At 58.1% G+C, this 18985-nt stretch overlaps 5 protein-coding genes across 5 annotated transcripts; all 5 read left to right on the forward strand.

Annotated features, from left to right (window-relative positions):
- Positions 1-235: 235 nt before the first annotated feature.
- On the forward strand, positions 236-2169 carry CMQ_8258 (glucose-methanol-choline oxidoreductase; the record flags this gene model as incomplete). The annotated part of the gene is made up of 2 exons (XM_014315799.1): positions 236-466; positions 526-2169. 2 exons carry the CDS (start codon positions 236-238, stop codon positions 2167-2169), a joined length of 1875 nt encoding a protein of 624 aa, XP_014171274.1.
- Positions 2170-4676: 2507 nt separating this feature from the next.
- CMQ_8054 (stress response protein) lies at positions 4677-8130 on the forward strand (the record flags this gene model as incomplete). Its single annotated transcript, XM_014315595.1, has 2 exons — positions 4677-6195; positions 6836-8130. The coding sequence occupies 2 exons, from the start codon at positions 4677-4679 to the stop codon at positions 8128-8130; spliced, it is 2814 nt and encodes a 937-aa protein (XP_014171070.1).
- Positions 8131-9775: 1645 nt separating this feature from the next.
- On the forward strand, positions 9776-13688 carry CMQ_8156 (RNA polymerase 2 mediator complex component; the record flags this gene model as incomplete). The annotated part of the gene is made up of 2 exons (XM_014315697.1): positions 9776-11637; positions 11813-13688. The coding sequence occupies 2 exons, from the start codon at positions 9776-9778 to the stop codon at positions 13686-13688; spliced, it is 3738 nt and encodes a 1245-aa protein (XP_014171172.1).
- Positions 13689-13768: 80 nt separating this feature from the next.
- On the forward strand, positions 13769-15958 carry CMQ_8212 (uncharacterized protein; the record flags this gene model as incomplete). Its single annotated transcript, XM_014315753.1, has 2 exons — positions 13769-14719; positions 14837-15958. The coding sequence occupies 2 exons, from the start codon at positions 13769-13771 to the stop codon at positions 15956-15958; spliced, it is 2073 nt and encodes a 690-aa protein (XP_014171228.1).
- Positions 15959-16851: 893 nt separating this feature from the next.
- Positions 16852-18696, forward strand: CMQ_8309 (sulfate adenylyltransferase; the record flags this gene model as incomplete). The annotated part of the gene is made up of 3 exons (XM_014315850.1): positions 16852-17020; positions 17086-17113; positions 17172-18696. The coding sequence occupies 3 exons, from the start codon at positions 16852-16854 to the stop codon at positions 18694-18696; spliced, it is 1722 nt and encodes a 573-aa protein (XP_014171325.1).
- Between the last annotated feature and the right edge of the window lie 289 nt (positions 18697-18985).

Below are 18985 nucleotides of genomic sequence, written 5' to 3' on the forward strand. Positions count from 1 at the left end.
GAGGCGTAGTAGGTAGATGATGACACGTCATCGACGCTTTGCGCCGACATCATGATATTCGAATGAAGGCTTGGCAGCTCATAGATAAAACCGGGCATCTCCTTGAAGGAAAGAGACTGCTTTCAGTTTTCTCGTCCACCATCCCAAGCAACATTTCTCTACCCCTTTCACCAGCCGCCACAGACTACACTTTTGCCCGTATCTTCAATCTTTGTAATCTCCTTCATCCATCATCATGGGCTCTATAGACAGGAACGAGGCGGCCGTGTTCGACTATATTGTCGCGGGCGGCGGAACCGCGGGCGTGGTGACGGCGGCTCGGCTGACGGAAGATCCCAACATTAACGTCTTGCTGATTGAAGCCGGGGCCGACCGCAGCAAGGATCCCGCTGTGCTTTTGCCGGGCATGCTTACTCAACTGTATGGGAAGCAGGAGTACGACTGGAGTTTTCATTCCGAGCCTCAGGTAGGTTTAGAAGAATGAAGATCCCCCCAAAGTCTCACTACAGTAAAGCTGATAAGCAGCCCCAACTTTACAACCGCACAATCCATCAACCCCGCGGCCGTATGCTCGGTGGCAGCTCCGGCATCAACTTTATGATGGCCGTCTTCCCTAACCGCAAGGGTATAGATGCATGGGAAACGTTGGGTAATGAGGGCTGGTGCTACGACACCCTAGAGCCTTACTACCGCAAATTCTCAAAGACCCAGGCTCCCTCAGCCGCGACGGCTGCCATCTGCCGCATGACGACGGGAAAGAGCTATGACCCGGCCATCACGGAGGCTGAGACGGGGCCGGTGCAGATGTCGTTTGTGGATAACTTTAGCGCCAACAACTCGGCCTGGTTCGACACGCTTGAAAAGATGGGCATGGGTCCAGGCACGGACTTCCGCAGCGACGACACCAGGGGCGCCTACCAGTACGCTTCCAGTATCGACAGCAAGACACACACGCGCAGCTTTGCCACGACGGCCTATCTGACAGAGAAGGTGCGCGCACGTCCGAACCTGACCATCTGGACGGAGACGGTGATGACCAAGATCTTGCTGGAGGGACGAGAGAGCACAGACTCAAGCAATTCGACGACCGTGGCCACAGGCGTCCGTGTCCGCTCCGACAAGCCGGGAGAGACGGGCGAGCGCGACGTCTTGGCCAGAGCCGAGGTGATTCTGGCTGCAGGCGCACTGCACACGCCTCAGCTGCTCGAGCTGTCGGGCATTGGGCGGCGCAGTGTGCTGGAGCGCCACGGCACCCCCGTTGTGGTCGAGAACGAGAATGTCGGCGAACATGTGCAAGACCATCCGCTGGTGCCGGGGAACTTTGAGGTGGCCGAGGGCGCCACATCGACCGATGTGTTTCGTGATGCCAGCCAGATCGAGACCACCTTGCGGCAGCACTTCCAGGCCAACGGAAGCAGCCCGCAGAACTACAACGTATATAGCGGAGCCTATGTGCCCGTGGTCGATGCCGACGGCCCGTTGTCGATCGAGGCTCGCGAGGCGCTCTTCGACAAGTGTCTCTCGCAACAGGTGTCAGAGGCGGCACCGTCTGCTGGCGTGGCTGAGCTGCGGAACACCGTCAAAGACCTCCTGTGCCGTCAAGACCAGCCGGCCACACAGCTGGTCCTATTCCCGGGTCGGATCGAGCCAACTACTCGGCCAGCCACCGTTACCGACTACGTGACGCCTGTCCAGCCCGAGAACTACCTGACCTTTTTGACCTGTCTGGGCCATCCGCTCTCGCTCGGCACCGTGCACATTGCCTCCGACAAGGTCGAGGATCTGCCTCTCTGGGACCCGTGCTACCAAGCAGAGAGCATCGATCTGGAAATCGTCTCCCGCGCCCAACGCTTCCTCCACAACTTTGCCAAGCAGGAGCCGTTTGCGAGTCTTTTGAAACCGCTCGCCCAGCAGAAGCGCATGCCCAATATCATCTTCCGCAGCACTGACGACGACGACAGCCTTGAGCAGGCCCGCGAAGTCGTCCGGCTGTCGCAAATGTCCAACTTCCACGTCTGTGGCAGCTGTGCCATGCGGCCCAAGGACAAGGGCGGCGTCGTCGACTCCCGCCTACGCGTCTATGGCGTGCCTAACCTGCGCATTATCGACGCCAGCATCTTTTCCCCCTGGTGCCGCTCGGCAACATCCAGACGACAGTCTATGCCGTAGCAGAGCGCGCAGCTGATTTGATCAAGGGGGACCATAAGGAACGAGTATAAAGATTAGTTGGAGGCGGTTATACGATGTTGTAAGCTGTTGTTTGTTCTTACCTCTTAATGAGAACATGAGATATCTTGTACATACAGAGTGGCGTCACTACTTGTATCTTACATAAACCAAACGAGCCCTGTAGTGTTGCTACCTTCTTGAGTCAGAATTCGGTAGTATGCATCACGTCACGTGCTCCTTGTGACTAACTCGGCCCTATGGCTACAATCTAATGGGCGAAGATTGTTGTACTCAGGGAAGACAGTGGATATCTGAAGCCAAAGTGGACACCTAGGAGAAGAGAGTCTGCCTATGAGATGCTCATGAACCACCGCGCAACATGATCCGGGATCACAACACCAGGGGTACAGGGGAGCGGTCGTTTATCAGGGTGCAACGCTTCATATTTGTGTCTGTCGGTCTCTGCCGGAGACCGAAGCATCCGGGTGTTTCCACGATGAAGAGCGAAGGTGCCAGTGAGGTTGTAGCATTCTGTAAGTTGTTTTCGTCTTGGGGGAAATTCGATCTGTCTCCAGAACCCCTCCTGAATCGTGTGTCCCAGGCCTTTACATTCTACAATCTTTCTCTCTGTCATCTTTCTCGTGGTACTTTGTGAATGTAGTCTTTCTTAGAAATAGAAAGATAGAACAGCTGATTTTTTTCTAATTGAAGAAAATCAATTTAAAAACTAATAACACCTTGCCGAGCCAAGTGTCCGGTCTGCGTACACTCGTTGCAAATTCAGTCGGGCCCGGGCGCAACTGATTGACGTATGCCTCTCCTAGCAATGCTTGCATTTACTGCACGATCTAGTTGTGTCCAAACTCTGCACTGCTAGTATTGACCGTTATTTGTTTCCGTGGTGTAAAGAACTTCGCTTGTGTATACTCATTGCCACTGTAGTTTCGAGTGGTTTATCTATGTAAAGTTTGGACAGTGTTTACCGCCACAACAGCGACATATTAAAAGGTATCAAGTGCTTTATCTGTGTAAACTTTGGATAGTGTTTACCGCCACAATAACGACACTTCAGAGGTATCGAATCGCATTCCTTGGACGTGTGGCCAGAGCTGTGACAATAGTGACAAAATGAAATGTCACACTGTTCGCCTGTGTGTCTAGGCTGGTTGCATTTCCGACACTTGCGACTGGGACATTGCCGTGCCATATGTCCCTTTGGCCCACACTCGTTGCGCTGTCGAAAACTTGATGTCAGCTTGTGCAACAAGAGATGTGTCAGCTCAAAGATATGAGAGTGAGCTCTGACTTACCGGTACTGGTGAAGTACCCCCAACCGCAGGGCCGCCCACTAGGCAACTTATAAGTGCTCGAGATGCGAGCACTGGTCGACAGCAGGCAGTCCCATTTTGTCCTCGTCCAAAGCTCGCTCCAGCTCTTTTCTACCATCAGTCGCTTGACGACCGCTTTGCAATCGGCCGGCGCGGTCACCACATTGTTGACGGTAGACCCGCAGAAACAGGTCGTTGGTGTCTGCAAAAAACTGCCAGACGTACCGGGCCAGGCCCTCGAGTTCGTCGGGAATCTTGTAGCCGGCGGGAAGGGGGAAAAAATGCAGAACTGGTCAGAACATAAGCAGATATCTGAAACCAAAGAGAGAGGCTTCTGATCTGCTACAGAAAGAAGACTCTGATGCACAATTGCAGTACAATCTGAGCAAGGAACTAGCTACCTTTCACCTTAGCTTTACAATGAGTCTCTCTTCACCTTGCTCGCATGACAACACTGCAGCACAAATGATGGACGGGTCATAGAACGGATCCGCACTCCGCACATTTGTACCAGCAGTAGTTATTTTCGGCGATTGAGCGTTGAATCTATGATCGCTGGTATTAAAAAATATCCCACAGCAAAAGAGAAGTATCTCTTGGCTCTCGTTCATTCTAGCTCTGGCCCTGTTTCAAGCATATTCTTGCTTACGATTAAATCATCGTGTCGCTCTTCGATGGGTCCACCCAACTTGGCACTGTCCTGGACGATCTCTTCATTTTTAGCATGCATCCATGATCTCTTGAGGGGTGGGAGTTACGATGAGCTTCTGCCTTGTTCTTTCCGAGCTTCGTCTACTGTACTTAACTCAGCCTTGTCCTTTGTACTTGGTTAGACGTACCATCTACTCCACGAACACATGCAGCCACGCGCTCGTCGTTTTATAAAGGTGCGGGACAGCTCGGCCTTTTCCCTTTCAGGATTGCTGCATATTCAGTCAGCTTCCCATTTTTTATCTCTGTCCAATACTTGGCCTTCGTCAGGTTCCGACCGAGGGTTACAGTCCGAGTTCAGCTTTGTTCAGCTTGCTCTTGACACGGGCATGCAACCCCTCCTAGATACATAGCCTATGTCAAGTATAAATACCTAAGTTCCAGTTCAATGTCAGTTTTGGAAAAACGGTATTCTTTTGTGAAATCTCGCCTTGGCAAATTAGCTCTGTCAGACATCCGGCATACAATATGGCAGATGATGCGAGAGACCCGCTGATTGAAGCGGCCGTGGAACGGCCTGACAAGGAGGGGAATAAGCCAGCCTTGCGGCCAACAAGCTCATCTACATCCAAGATCTTCCTTGCCTGCCATACTGCCGGCTGCATCTCCCTGGCCATAGCGCTCGTCTTTGCAGTCGATGGATATAATGCGAGCGACAGCTCAACGCCACGCTCTGCCAGTGGGAAATTCCGCTTCCGCGTTTCGGACGTCACGACGCTCATCTCAGCAGGACTCGTCATCGTCAAGTTCTTCACCACGGCCTGGGCAGCCATTGCTGTGTGGATGTGTGCCTACGAGGTGGTACACAGGACTGATCCCCATCTCAAGTCTAAGCAGCTCTCATTTATGACCAGATACAAGCTGCCTCCATGGCTCAGGCCCCCCTGCAAACTTCCAAAGGGTCTTCGAAACTGGGTAGTTGTCTTTGTTCTGCTCTCTGTCTTTCCTCAACCGTTCACTTCTCCGCTTCTCTCTGGTGCGGTCGACTGGAATGCATCCTCCATCCGTGGAACTGCATCTGTGCCGGTAAACTCGTCGGATCCGGCGGCCACAGACGAGTACTGGTACCAGTACGGCATCGTAATGACTGAGAGAATGAGTATCCTCCGGATTGCTGCAGGCTATGCCGGGCTGGCCTGGTCCGACACGTCAGCGGTACATGAAAATGGGACCTCTTCCACCGGAAATGGATGTCGCCATGTGGTCAACGACGATGGCCTACCGGTAAATTCAACACTGGCAAACTCGACTGTCCCCTGCATCCAGATTCAAGACATTTCCTGGGCAACGTCAGAGGACCAAATTCCTTCTTTAGTAGCAGAGTACGCTCTATCGAGCTCCGAGAGCCTGAGCCTAGTCAACGACACCCTCTTCTGGTATAGAAGCCCTGGACATGCCACCCTGTACAACACAAGCAACCTTTGGGTCTCGGCATATGGTCTTCCGGACGCCACCCTGGTCTCTGGAGCCCTCAGCCTGGGTCTCGTGATCGGACACAACTACAGTGGCTGCGAAAATCTTGCACCAAATAGCTTTGGCGATATCGGAAGACTCCCACAGTACAAGTATCACTGGGCGATTGGCATCTGCCTCGTATTTGCCAACGTGACCCTGAGCGCCGGCGTGACAACCAGCGCAGAAAGCCGATACATCTCATCGCGAGTCGTTGAGGATCAGACGCCCATTGAAGATGTCGTCCTGCGCGAGAGTGTCTGGACACAAAATGCACTCTGGCTTCTCCCAGATCTCATGACCCTGGTGTCGACCATGAACTCCACCTCACTCTCGACGTGGGACAACCTCGATCTGTACGCAGAGAATCTGATCCGCCAAAGTTATCTCGCCGCATGGGACAGTTTTCAGCACACGTACGATACAGATTGGGCTGTTTCATATGCAACACCACGGGAAGCCACTATTAAAGCGACTGTCTCCAAGATTCGTGCATTTTCGTGGCTAGCTATCTCGTTGCTTCAGACTGTCGGTGGTATGTTGTTGATTTTCTTGTTTGCTAGCGGTTATGAGCCGGTACCAGATGAACTCTCCAAGGAGACGAAACAAGCAAAGAGAGATGATGCGATGGAGATTGTGAACCTTCTCTGGGACTCGGATTTTTTCTAGGGTTTGCGAATATGCCGTGGATTAGTGACCAGTCGCTTGCATTTGAAGCATCAATGTTTTTTGACCCTTTTTCATTTCGGCTTTGGGACCAGATTTGATGAACTCGAGTCAGCTCACGTGACCAGGACGTTTCGCACATCGAAACAAGGCGATGTCATCATTCTCGGGTGCTTACACAGATATTTAACGTCACCAGGTCTGCCATAAAGTTGTTCTTTGAATATTACATCATGGACTGCGATGTGCCTACTTTCTTTCACGCCTATAAAAAAGAATGACGTAGTATGGTCCTTTATTATGCTTTATGTACAAGTAGAGATGCAGTATTTTGCAGACAATTAAGCAAGCAATCATTGAACTTTTACACCAGACGGCCACAGAAGGTATGGCAAGTCACACTTTTTCCTGGAAGACGTTTTTCCTTGTCTTTGCAACTAGTGCATATGGCGCATATGGCATTCCAGTTGCGTCTCATGCGCAAACGACTGCTACATCCGTCCCAACAGTCACGCCGTCGGTCGTGCTATATACCGCCATTACGGAACACGGGCCATACACAGGGCCCTCTCCGCTGACGACTGGAGCGGTCTCGACAGTAGTGCTGGCGTCGTCGGTTCCAGCGGCCCCGCCAGCAGCGGATGCTTACGAGTACCCGGCAGATGGAAAGCTGCACAGCAACGAGCCGGTGCCCTTCACGCCGAGTGGTGGCGTAGGGACGAACGGATCTGCTCCGGTGTACCGGGTGCAGAGCGACTTTGACTATCAGTCGCTGGCGCTGACGCTGTACCAGGAGTGGATCGAGCTGGACCTGTTCCACTGGGGCCTGGCCCAGTTTTCGGTCGAGGACTTTGAGGCCTACGGGCTGAACGCCGAGGACCGCTTTCTGCTGCAGCACATGGCAGACCAGGAAGTAGGACACGCGACGGTGGTGGCGAACCTGCTGGGGGCGCAGGCACCGCGTCCCTGTGCGTACAGCTATCCGGTCAGCAACGTGCCCGAGTACGTGGATTTTAGCCAGAAGCTGACGCGCTGGGGCGAGGCCGGCGTGTATGGCTTCCTGCCGCACCTGAACTCGGGACCGGCGGCACAGCTGCTGCTGCAGAGCATCACGGTGGAGGCACGGCAGCAGATGATTCTGCGGCAGTTTGGCGGTCAGTTCCCGATGCCAGAGTGGCACACTGTCGGCATTCCGCAGAGCTGGGCCTGGTCGCTGCTGGCGCCTTATATTGCGAGCTGTCCGGCTGGCCAGACACGGCTGGTGTGGCAGAACTTCCCGGCGCTGCACATACTCAATCAGCCGAATGCGGCACGCATCAACGGCACCGACGTCTGGAACGAGACGACGGGCGGCTGGGCCAACACGCTGTCGACGGCGAACGTGTCGGCGCACGAGCTCTGCGTCAACGCCACGGGCACCGGCTTCAACTGTCACCCGGCCATCACGCACAATCGCAGCATCCCGCTGTCGTACGCAGGCCGGCAGGTGTTTCTGCAGTGGGACGCGGCTGGTCAGAAGGTGGGCCCCAACAACAGCTACGTCACGTCGACAAACGTCAAGCAGCCACGGTTTGCCGCCTGGACATCACAGCTCAACGTCACGTACACGCCGCTTGTCAACGTCAGCCTCGCCGACCGCACCGCCTACACGTTCCAGCCAAACGCTTCGACCTGGGCTGGCGATCCGCAGGTCAACGGGACCATGTTTATCGTCCTCACAGACTTGGATCTGCACGTCACGCCATACAATTTAACCGCACTCAATCCTCACGTGGCGGCAATTGCTGTGTACCAGGCGGGCTGAAGGAAACGAGGGAGAGAAGTCGTACAGAAGTAGTGTAATTAATTAATATAATACCGACAACGCTATCCAAGCCGACGAAACTGAAGCTTGACTAAGGTGATCAGTGTATAGGAGACCGGTCGTTGTAATGCCTTGAATAGCCGTCGTCCTGTCTCTTAAAAATATAATTCTAGCCAACACACAACGGGGTCCCTACTTTTGCACTGTGGTACAAGGGGTAAGACATTTCGACATAGTCCAAGCTGATACTCCGTATACTGGCAGAATTTGAGCGAGCATGGCGTTAAAGAGGCATTGATACGAAGAGGCGTCATAGATCAGGTGTCCTTGTTTGATCTAGCCAGACTGAGAAAAAGCTGTATGATGTTTGTCCGGCCGTCTGAGACGAATCTGAGGCCGCCTTGACTGAAGGGACGCCGAGTCTTGGAAAACCCGGATAATACGGAGTAGTATAATGATACAGTGCTTGCAATCAGCACTAGATTGCAAAATTATTGCATAAGGACAATCCATTACGACAAGGGAGATGTGCCAACCTCGCGGACACGACGCTCACAACAATGTCCGGGCCGTGTTGATCGCCCGCATAGCGCCTCACGCCATAGGCGCAGCGGCTGAAAGAAGCCGGGGAGAAGGGTTAAAACAGACATTTGACTTTCTCCCTGAATCCTTGGCAACTTGCGTCGGCCGACGCCGAAGATCAGTCAATTTTACGTGATGGTGGTGTCGGAGCTATGGTAGCGCGCCGGAGTTATTCGCTAAAAATGGTTGGGCGGAAGGCCCAGATTAGCCTGCCCGGATGACGGACCCTGTCGCCAAGTCGCCACAGCGCGCGGATCGCTGATTGGCCAGTGACAGATCTGCTTACAAAAACATATAACCAAACGGGGCATAGCAAATCTACATCACACAAAAGAAGGAGCGCCCCAGCCCAGCCCAGCCTACGGCCAAAAAAAAGGGCCAGTGGTCGGACGAGAAGCCTGGCAAAAGTTGGACGTCTCCGTCGACTCGACCAGCGTTCTCCAACGACACAAACGCCCATTCGATCTGGCCATCAGCGGTCCCCTTTTTACGACGACGACGCCCGGCCTTGACGATCGGCCTCGTCGACTCCTCTCCCGCTTCCCCGACAGCTGCAACGTGCCACGATCGCTCATTTACGTGCTACGCGTACCATCAGCAACGGTCATCATCGACCAGCAGCAGCAGACCATCAGCAGCCACGACGCAGGCCCCCTGTCTCGTCTTTTCTGTCCCATTTTCGATCTGCGCTAGTCTGGCAGTGGTCCGCGAGAGAAAGCGGCGGCGCATTGGGGCGACCGGGTCTGACGCAGAGCCGAAGATAAAAGCGAGTAATGCCAATCATGTGGCCGTTCCGTTCAACTGCCAGCTCCCGTCTTTTCTCGCCGCATCAGCCCGCAGGCTTCGCCTAGCCGACGCGAGCTCTTCCCGTTGACCCCTTTATCCGTCGGCCTTTTGGCCCTCGGCGACATCTGACGTCTTTTCTCTTCTCTTTCGTTTGACACCACCTCCTTTCCATCAGGCTCGGTAGCCTCTTCGGCTGCTAGTACCCTCGAGCCATGCTGACCCTATCGCGTCGCGACCGATCCTCCTGACCTCATCGTTGCCGCCGAACCCGCCGTCGATGGACCCCGAGGCGTCTCTGGTGCCGGGCGCCGTGCCGCCACAGTCATGGCGTGCCGGCGACCTCCATCCACATCAGCATCAGCAGCAACAGCAACAGCTGCTGCTGCAAAATCAGCATCAGCAGCAGCTACAGAACCAGCATCAACAACAGCTGCAACAACAACAACAGCACCAGCAGCATCAACAGCAGCACCAGCTGCGGCATCCACAACATCTCCCACAACAGCAACCATACCAGCGAATGGGCAAGCAGCTACCGCAAAAGCTGTGGCTGCAGAGACAGCAGCTCCGGCTGCAGCAGCAGCAGTCACAACAAAAGGCACACCGCCCACACCAGCAGAATCTGCAATACCAGCTGCTCCAGCAGCACGAGCGCAAACACCGACAACACCACGAGCACCACGAGCATCGAGAGCCCCACGAGGCGCAAAGCCAAAGCTCGCCACCGGCCATACAATCATCTTCGTCGGCGACAGCTCAGTCAGCCGCTGCTACAGCAGCCGGGCGCAGCGGCGGTGCGTCGTTTGCCATCTCGTCTGCGCACGGAGCCGTGCAGAAGAGTGTGTTTCGCAGCCTGCACGGCGAGGCAGACGGGGGAGAGGCGCAGACGCCGGCATCGACGGCAGCGACACCCAAGACGGTCATGGCAGCAGCAGTCACAGACAGAGACAGACCACAGCCGCCGCTGTGCTCGAGCCGCGGCCGCGTACCGTTTGGTGACTGTACATGGATGATCGAGGCGGCGCGCAAAGACGGCGAAGGCACGGCAGCGACAGCAGCAGCAGCGTCGGGCTCGATACCGAGCTCGCCGGCCGGCCCATCAGCCATCAGCAGCAACAACGGCAGCCTGCGAACAGCGGTGTTCAAGCGACCGGGCGCGATGCTCTACGCCGGCAGCGGCAACAGCAGCGGGACGCCATTGCCAGCATCGCCATCACAGCCGACCTCCGAAAGCGTGGACAAGAGCAGCGGCGGGCGCCCGAAGCCGTGGCGAATTGAGGTTCCGGCCAACATCCCGCATTACATTGTGCCGCCACCGGGACGGCGATTTGGCGGGCTGGCCAAGACGGCCGGAACGGGCTCGTCGACAGCAGCAGCCGGACGGGGCTACGGACAGCCGGTGGGGACAGCCGGACGGAGCGGGACAGCAGCAGGGCGGATCCAGAAAAGCGGGACAGCCGGAGGAGGAGGAATATCGTCGGGCACGGCCGGGCCGGTGGTGCGCTATATGGACTTCAACCCGTGGCGCGGGCGGTGCACCGAGGACCGGCTGAACGACACGACGGTGCGCAACGGCAACTACGACCGGGTGCAGAGCAGCCAGGCGCTGACGGCGGAGACGAGCACGGCGCGAGGGGCCTGGCTGCCGACGGCATTGCGGCGGAACAACAGCACGCCGATGCTAGCACAGCTGCTGGCGCTGGCGAACGCGCTGGCACGGGAGCGCAGCCAGATCGCGCCGGGCTCGCAGTTCAAGCTGCCGCCGCGCGTCACGGTGACGGACACGCGGCGGGAAACGTGGCTGCGTGACCTGACAAACGCGGCGATTCCGCTGCGGAAGCTCAGCCGGACGATCCCACACGGGCTCCGGGGCCGCGTGCTGCTGGACCAGTGCGCGCAAAAGGCCGTGCCGGTCGACCGGGCCATGTGGCTAGCACGCTGCGTGGGCGCACAGGAGCTGCGGGCGTTCAAGCGCAAAGGCGCGGCGTCCGTGGCCACGCTGGCCGAGGCAGAGCTGCGCTGGCTCAAGGACTGGACGCTGACGGCACAGCTGTTCCTGGACGGGGCGCTGGCAGAGCTGGACCTGGCAGGGGGAGACCAAGAGGGAGATCAGGGGGGACGAGAGCGGCTTCAATATGGGTGAGTGCAGTATTCTGTTTGTTTTGATGTTTCTTTCTTTCTTTTTTCTATTCTGTTTTATTTTTATTTTTCTGTTCTGTTCTGTTTATTTTTTCTATTCTCCTTCTTTTTTCTTTTTTCTTGTTTTCTCTTTTACTTCTACTCTCCAATCCTCCTCCTCCGCTAACCCCTACAGTGCTCGCTTCGTCAGACAGCTCTACGTCGAACGCCTCCTCGACCACGAACAGTTTCTCTACTGGATGCTCTCCGGGCTCCGAAATGCGGTCCGACCGCCCTCGGCTGTCGACCCGACACCTTACTTCGGCCTCTGGCTCTTCGTCATCGAGGCCTACTTTGACGACATCATGCAGCGCCGCCGCGCGGCCTGCCACCTGGCCATGACGCTGCTCGGCCGCCTCGAGCAGCTCGAGCACCATCAACTGCTGCACCCCGGCGCCTCTTCCCCGACTCTCGCCCTGATCCAGCCGAAAAAGATGCTCCAGCGCATTGTCCGCGGCCACGCCGACACGTTTGTCTGCCAGGCCGTGTGGCCGCGCTGTGAGCAGCTTCTCGCCAAGGTCCTGGCTGCATCTACCAACACGGACTCTCCCACGTCCACTTCTACCCCCTCCGACCCCGACACCTACACCTATTCTCTCCGTCATGCGGTCGCGCTCTCGCTCATCCGCCGACGAAACGCCGCTCTGCGCCCCGAGATGTCGGTCGAGATGGAGCAGGCCATCCACATGCTGCTGCCGCTGGACGACGCCATCCGCCATGCGGTCGACTTTGCGGCACATTTTGCCGACTTTGTCCGTCTCGACCAGGCCGAGGCCGTGCCGTTTGTCGTGCGCTGGTGTGCATCGATTCACCGTCCCGGGCTGGCCAAAGTGTATGTGGCAGCCCGGCTGATTGGCGAGCTGTGTGGCAACGACGCGCGTCTCGTGACGGATCACGTGCTTGCCTTTCTCTCGTCCGATCGCCGCGACAAGACGGAAGTGCCAAAGACAGGCCAGAAGCAGAATACATCCGCAAACCAACGTCGGCTACACGTTCTGCACGACCGCCAGCACGAAGGCAACAAGGCGCTGTACCAGCTGGTAGGCCTGCTGACAGAACGTGGTCTCTTTGTGCCGGGAAACTACCTGGCGCTGCTGATCCTGCAGAGCCGACCGTCGGACCCGGCCGAGATCGTGTCCAACGGCCGGCCACAGGTGCGACTGGCGGCCGAGCTGCCGGTGGCTCTGCTGGACCGACCGACAAGCAACCTGCGGGCCAACACGTTGCGGCGGCTCGGCTACGACACGGCATTTGAGGCCGATGACCTGAACGGGATCCTACAAGAAGTCGAAGCCGTGCTGGAGGAGCAGGCCAACCACGAACAGACTGATGATACGACCATGAAAGACGCTCCCACGTCTTCGCTACGGCCTCACATGTCGTTTGCGCTGCTGGCCCGCTGCGTCGAGGAGCGCAGTCGCAACGTCAAGATGGCCGTGGCCGCATGGCTGGACGGTCACGTGGTGACGCCGATACAAGCTGCAGCGACGACATCACCCATGGCGTTGGAGAGGGTCAACGCTGTCCAGACGCTGATCGAGAAGACGGATGACCTCGGACTGCTGGCACGATTCCTGCTAGCACTGACGCGCAGTCCCCAGAGTTTAGCAGTGCTGGCGATGTGTGCCGACACAACCAGCTTACACTTGGCGGCATTTGTGGCGCTCGGCCAGGCGCGGCAGCTATACGACCAGGTAATGAGCCGGGCGCTGGCCGCTACGGTCGCCGTCGACGTCGGCACGTCCACCACCTTCCAGACGATGCTGCGACCGGGCACTGATCTGCGGCCGCTGCTGCTGGCACTACCAGCGTTGGCCGACAAGATGCTGCCGCCCAGTGCGCCGGGAAGTCTTGTTCTCGGCGTCGAGGGTCAGCCTCTTCGACTTGTGGCAAGAAACGCTGCTGCTGCTGCTGGTGGTTCTATGACTCAGCAGCCAACTGGCAACGACATCAGCCAGAGACACTACGAGGCCGGGCCCCCGAGATGGCAGCCGGCCTGCAGCGTCGACTAGCCGAGATGGACCAGCGCCTGTGTGTGGCCACGTATGACGCCGACTGCTCACCCGTCTCAGACGGTCAGCCACAACAGCCGATGCACCAACACCAACAACAACAACAGCACCAGGGCGATGCAGCCGCGGACGAGGTGCGCGACGAGATGGTCAAGATCGCCATGAGCAGCACCGGCAGCATCGACGGGGCCACAATGGACCGACTGTTTGGCACCATTGCCATGATCAAAAAGGAGAAGTGGCGACACCTTGGCAGCGGAAACGGCAGTACCACCAACACCACCTCCAACGCAACCGACCACCTGCGTCTTTCGGCCAGCCTTTTCGCCCGTCTACGCCGCCTCAACCAGACACACTTTGACACGATAATGGTCAAGTGGCTGAAACGACTCCGCATGTTGCGCGACCGGCCTGCCGTTGCGATCATCTATCCCGTCTTTGTCGTCTTTGGCTGTCTGGACCTGGCCAGCCTACTGGCCACAACGGCCGACGAGCAGCCACGTGAGCCGGGTGGCCCAGTGCAGTCGCCAGCTCGTAACACCTGGCGCACGTCGTACCTGCAGGACGTCCTGGCTCTGCTCACGGCCCCAAAGGCCGATCGTGGCTCAGGATCTAGCTGCAATGCCACCCTGACCTGCGACGAGAACCAACGGTTCCGCCTGTTCCTGAGCGAGGCCCCTTTTGCGGCTCCGGCTGCCATTGCCGCTCTCGTGCGCAATGCCGTGGCCGAGATGACCCAGTGGCGACGACAGCAAAACATGACCACCGCAGCCGGCCATCATGCGGCGCCTCGCAGCAGCGTCGACGCCCTTGCCGTCTCACGGCTGCTGCGCACAGCTGCCGTAGCCGACGCCACCGCTGCTGCTCATGCGCTCGCCCAGACGACCGATCAGGCAGTGCGGCGTGGACTCTGGGAGATGACCACGCTGGCTCTCACGCGGCAGGTAGTGCCAGCTCGACCAGCCCTTGACATGCTGCGCGAGCTCGACATCTTTGCCGCCGACATGGGACAGCTGGCCCTCGGCTTGGCTGTCTGGCCGCCACCGTCGTCGCCGTCGTCGTCGTCGTCATTGGCTGGAGGTGCACCATCGGGTGTTGTTGGGGGGTCTCCGGCCGCTGCTTTTTCACCCAGTCCTTGGGTCTCGGAGGCTGACGGTCTCGCCGGCCTCATCCTCCGGGCCGTGGCCGAGTCCCAGCTGCCGAGCCTTCACGTGCTGCATAGTCTGCCGTCCGACATGGCCGTCAGCCTCAAGGAACACGCCCAAGCCCGCTTCCTCGATCTGGTGCCGACGCGAAAGCAGCCGCTGCGGGACGCGCAGCACGTCTGTGTCGCCACCGGCTTCCTCGATGTCGTCCGCACCATCATGCTCAGCCAGCAGCTGCAGCAGAAACGCCAGAAGCAGAGACCGAGGTCGCAGCCACCAGCACCACCACCGCTGCTGCTCTCGCCGGCCATCCAGTCGGCCGCTGGCCTGCCCGCGCTCGATTCTGCCGTCGTCGACAAGCTCGGCGAGCTGTGGTGTTTGCTGCAGGAACACAAAACGTCGACGGCAGCCGCCATGGCCACCCGACAGAGCATCATCCAGGACTGGCTGCCGGCCCTGCTGTCGCTAGTCCTGCTACACCTACCGAGTCGAGGGCTGACGACGGCTGATGGCCTGGGCCCGTCGCTACCGCGGACCAGCCGCGACCTGGACCAGGAGACGGTCAGCGCGGGCGCCTGCATCGTGCTGGCGAGTCTGTGCATCGATATCGTCCCGCTGGCCGACGATCCGGCCGACGGCAACAGCAGCGGTCGTCTTGCCCTGCAGACCCGCCTGTTCGACACGGCCCTTCTGCTAGCCGACGGGCTGTCAGACGAGACGCGCCAGAGCTGCGTGCGCACGCTGCGGGACGTGTCGGCGAGCGTGGCTGTCCCCAACACCGTCGGGGCCGGCGACCTGTCGCCCGCGATGGCGTATCTGCTGTCCAGTCCGGCATCGGCGTCCATCTACTACCCGCGGCTGTATCTCGAACGGATGCCGGCCATGTTTGGACGACCAGGCCCACAGCAGCAGCAGCAGAGTGGAACGTCTAGCCAGCCAACCACGGGAGCCGTGCGGCGCTTGGCCGGCTTTGCTGCACCGCCTGAACGCAGCCGACGGGTCCGATTCGGCCTCAAGACTTGGGACGCTGTGTCCGATCCGAGTCCAGCCGTGCAGGACAACGACACGGCCGTGAACCTGTGGCTGTTGGAGGCCACCAAGGTCGTCCGCCAGCGACGGCGGTAGTGGGATTGCTTCCTTTTTTCTGCTCTACTTCGTACTCTTTGCTCCTCTTTCTTTTCTGTTGTTTCGTTTTTCTTATTCCTGGTGCTTTCGTTGGGCAGGATACCAGGTTGGCTTCTGCTCGGTCTGTTCGTTGCTTACACAAGATGCATGAAAGTCTCGGCGACGACTGCATATGACGGCTCTGCCGGCTGTCCGTCTTTCTCTTTTCGCTTTCCCGCATTTCTCATTTGTCCGCCCATACTCCTTTTGTGTACATTTTCACGTCTCGTCTGGTCCATTTTGTATTTTGTATACTCTGTCATTTTTCGTTTTGCATAGTTACTGGTCACGACTCATGAAACCGCCCTTGACGGGGGCGTGCATTGCAGGACTGAAGGTGCATGTACTTGATCCAGCAAGGTTTTGAATGATATCTCAGAAACTACTTGTACAAAGAGTGAAAAGTGTGCTCGTCTCCCTGCCGATCGTAACTGCCTCAGACCTGCATTGCCGAAAGAAGTAGTTAACGCGTGGAACGCGGGCCCACAGTGAGCGACGAAGGCGAAAAGAGAAAATTCACGCACTGTGAGAGGTATTGGCGGCACGTTCTTCGTGTTTGTACTCGTACAAGTACTGCGAGGCGAAATGTCACAGTGCGGTTGGCAAAATATCGCGGTGCGATTAGCAATGCTCAAAAAAAAAACTTCGAAGCCGAGCACGTCATCTACGCTAGCTCGCGGCAAGGTTGCCCTTTCCACTTGGCTTGCAAGGATGGCGGATTTCCGCCAAGCTGATGAGAAAGCACACAGGCAGACAAAAGGCCGAGAGCAATTGACTCCCTCACTTCTTCCATACATCGTCCTCTGTCTCCTCTACGCCATACACTGCGCCTTCCGCTACACCTCACACTCATCATGGCCAACACTCCCCACGGCGGTGTCCTCAAGGACCTTCTAGCACGCGATGCCCCTCGCCATAACCAGCTGGCTGCCGAGGCCGAGACCCTGCCGTCTCTCCTCCTCAGCGAGCGTCAGCTGTGTGATCTCGAGCTGCTCCTCACCGGTGGCTTCTCTCCACTCGAGGGTATGTTTTGCGTAATGTGTTGCCAGTGGTTGGACTGCGGATGAGTGCCTAACTAACACGAACAGGCTTCATGAACGAGAAGGACTACAACGGGTAGGAGACAGCTCTGCTACCAATACCAATTCAACCTTTCCATTCGCTAATCGTGCAGTGTTGTCAAGTCCAACCGGCTCGCTAATGGCGCGCTCTTCAGCATGCCCATCACGCTCGACGCCAGCCAGGCGACAATCGACGAGACGGGCATCAAGACAGGCGCGCGGATCACGCTGCGCGACCTGCGTGACGACCGCAACCTGGCCATTCTCACGGTCACGGACGTGTATCGGCCCGACAAAGCGCTCGAGGCCAAGGAGGTCTTTGGCGGCGACCCGGAACACCCGGCCGTCAAGTACCTGTTCGAGACGGCGGCCGAGTTTTACGTCGGCGGCACGCTCGAGGCAGTCAACCGGCTGCAGCACTACGACTTTGTCGACCTGCGCTACACGCCGGCCGAGCTGCGGTCGCACTTTGACAAGCTCGGCTGGACCCGGGTGGTGGCCTTCCAGACACGCAACCCGATGCACCGGGCCCATCGCGAGCTGACGGTGCGGGCAGCTCGATCGCAGCATGCCAACGTGCTGATTCATCCGGTTGTTGGGCTGACTAAGCCGGGAGATATTGACCACTTCACGCGCGTGCGCGTGTACAAGGCGCTGCTGCCGCGCTACCCCAACGGCATGGCCGTGCTGGGTCTGCTGCCGCTGGCGATGCGCATGGGCGGTCCGCGCGAGGCCATCTGGCACGCCATTATCCGGAAGAACCACGGGGCCACGCACTTTATCGTCGGCCGCGACCACGCCGGACCGGGCAAGAACAGCAAGGGCGTGGACTTTTACGGTCCCTACGACGCCCAGCACGCGGTCGAGCAGTACCGTGACGAGCTCGGCATCGAGGTCGTGCCCTTCCAGATGATGACATACCTGCCCGACCGCGACGAATACGCACCCGTCGACGAGGTGCCGCAGGGCGTGCGCACGCTCAACATCTCGGGCACTGAGCTGCGGTCGCGCCTGCGCAGCGGCCGCGAGATCCCCGAGTGGTTCTCGTACCCCGAGGTGGTGTCTGTGCTTTTTGAGTCGCATCCGCCGCGTGCCCGCCAGGGCTTCACCGTCTTCCTGACCGGCTACACCAACAGCGGCAAGGACCAGGTGGCCCGCGCCCTGCAGCTGACCCTCAACCAGCAGGGCGGCCGCTCCGTCTCCATGCTGCTGGGCGAGACCGTCCGCGGTGAGCTGTCGTCTGAGCTCGGCTTCAGCCGGGAGGATCGTGCCCGCAATGTCGGCCGCATCGCCTTTGTCGCCAGTGAGCTGACCCGCTCCGGTGCCGCTGTCATTGCCGCCCCCATCGCCCCGTACGCCGACGCCCGCCAGCACGCCCGCGAGCTGGTCGAGAAGCACGGCGACTTCTACCTCATCCACGTCGCTACCTCGCTCGAGCACTGCGAGCGCACCGACAAGCGCGGCATCTACGCCCGCGCCCGTCGTGGCGAGATCAAGGGCTTCACCGGCGTCGACGACCCGTACGAGAGCCCGGACAAGGTCGACCTGGTCGTCGACCTGGAGAAGCAGTCCGTGCGCGCCGTCGTCCACCAGATCGTCCTGCTGCTGGAGAGCCAGGGCCTGCTAGACCGGTTTTAGGGGATAGACTAGATTACTGGATTTGCACAGACTTGGATAAACACGTGACACAATACAGGTATTGGCAACTTGCGAGCTGAGACAGGTGGGGCAAACGAGATGGCCTATTTTCTCCAATCGGATTTCTTTCTCCAATCGGATTGCTGCACAACGGCAGTACAAGTACTCCGTATTATTTCCCTCACCTAGATGCACTCTGTTAACTGCATTCGACCGATCGAATTGCTGCACCTGTTACAAACATACCTGCCGAACGTCGAATCGCACCCGGCGTATGCTCCATGACGCG

This window comes from Grosmannia clavigera (assembly GCF_000143105.1).
Source record: "Grosmannia clavigera kw1407 unplaced genomic scaffold GCSC_161, whole genome shotgun sequence".
Lineage (NCBI taxonomy): Eukaryota > Fungi > Ascomycota > Sordariomycetes > Ophiostomatales > Ophiostomataceae > Leptographium > Leptographium clavigerum.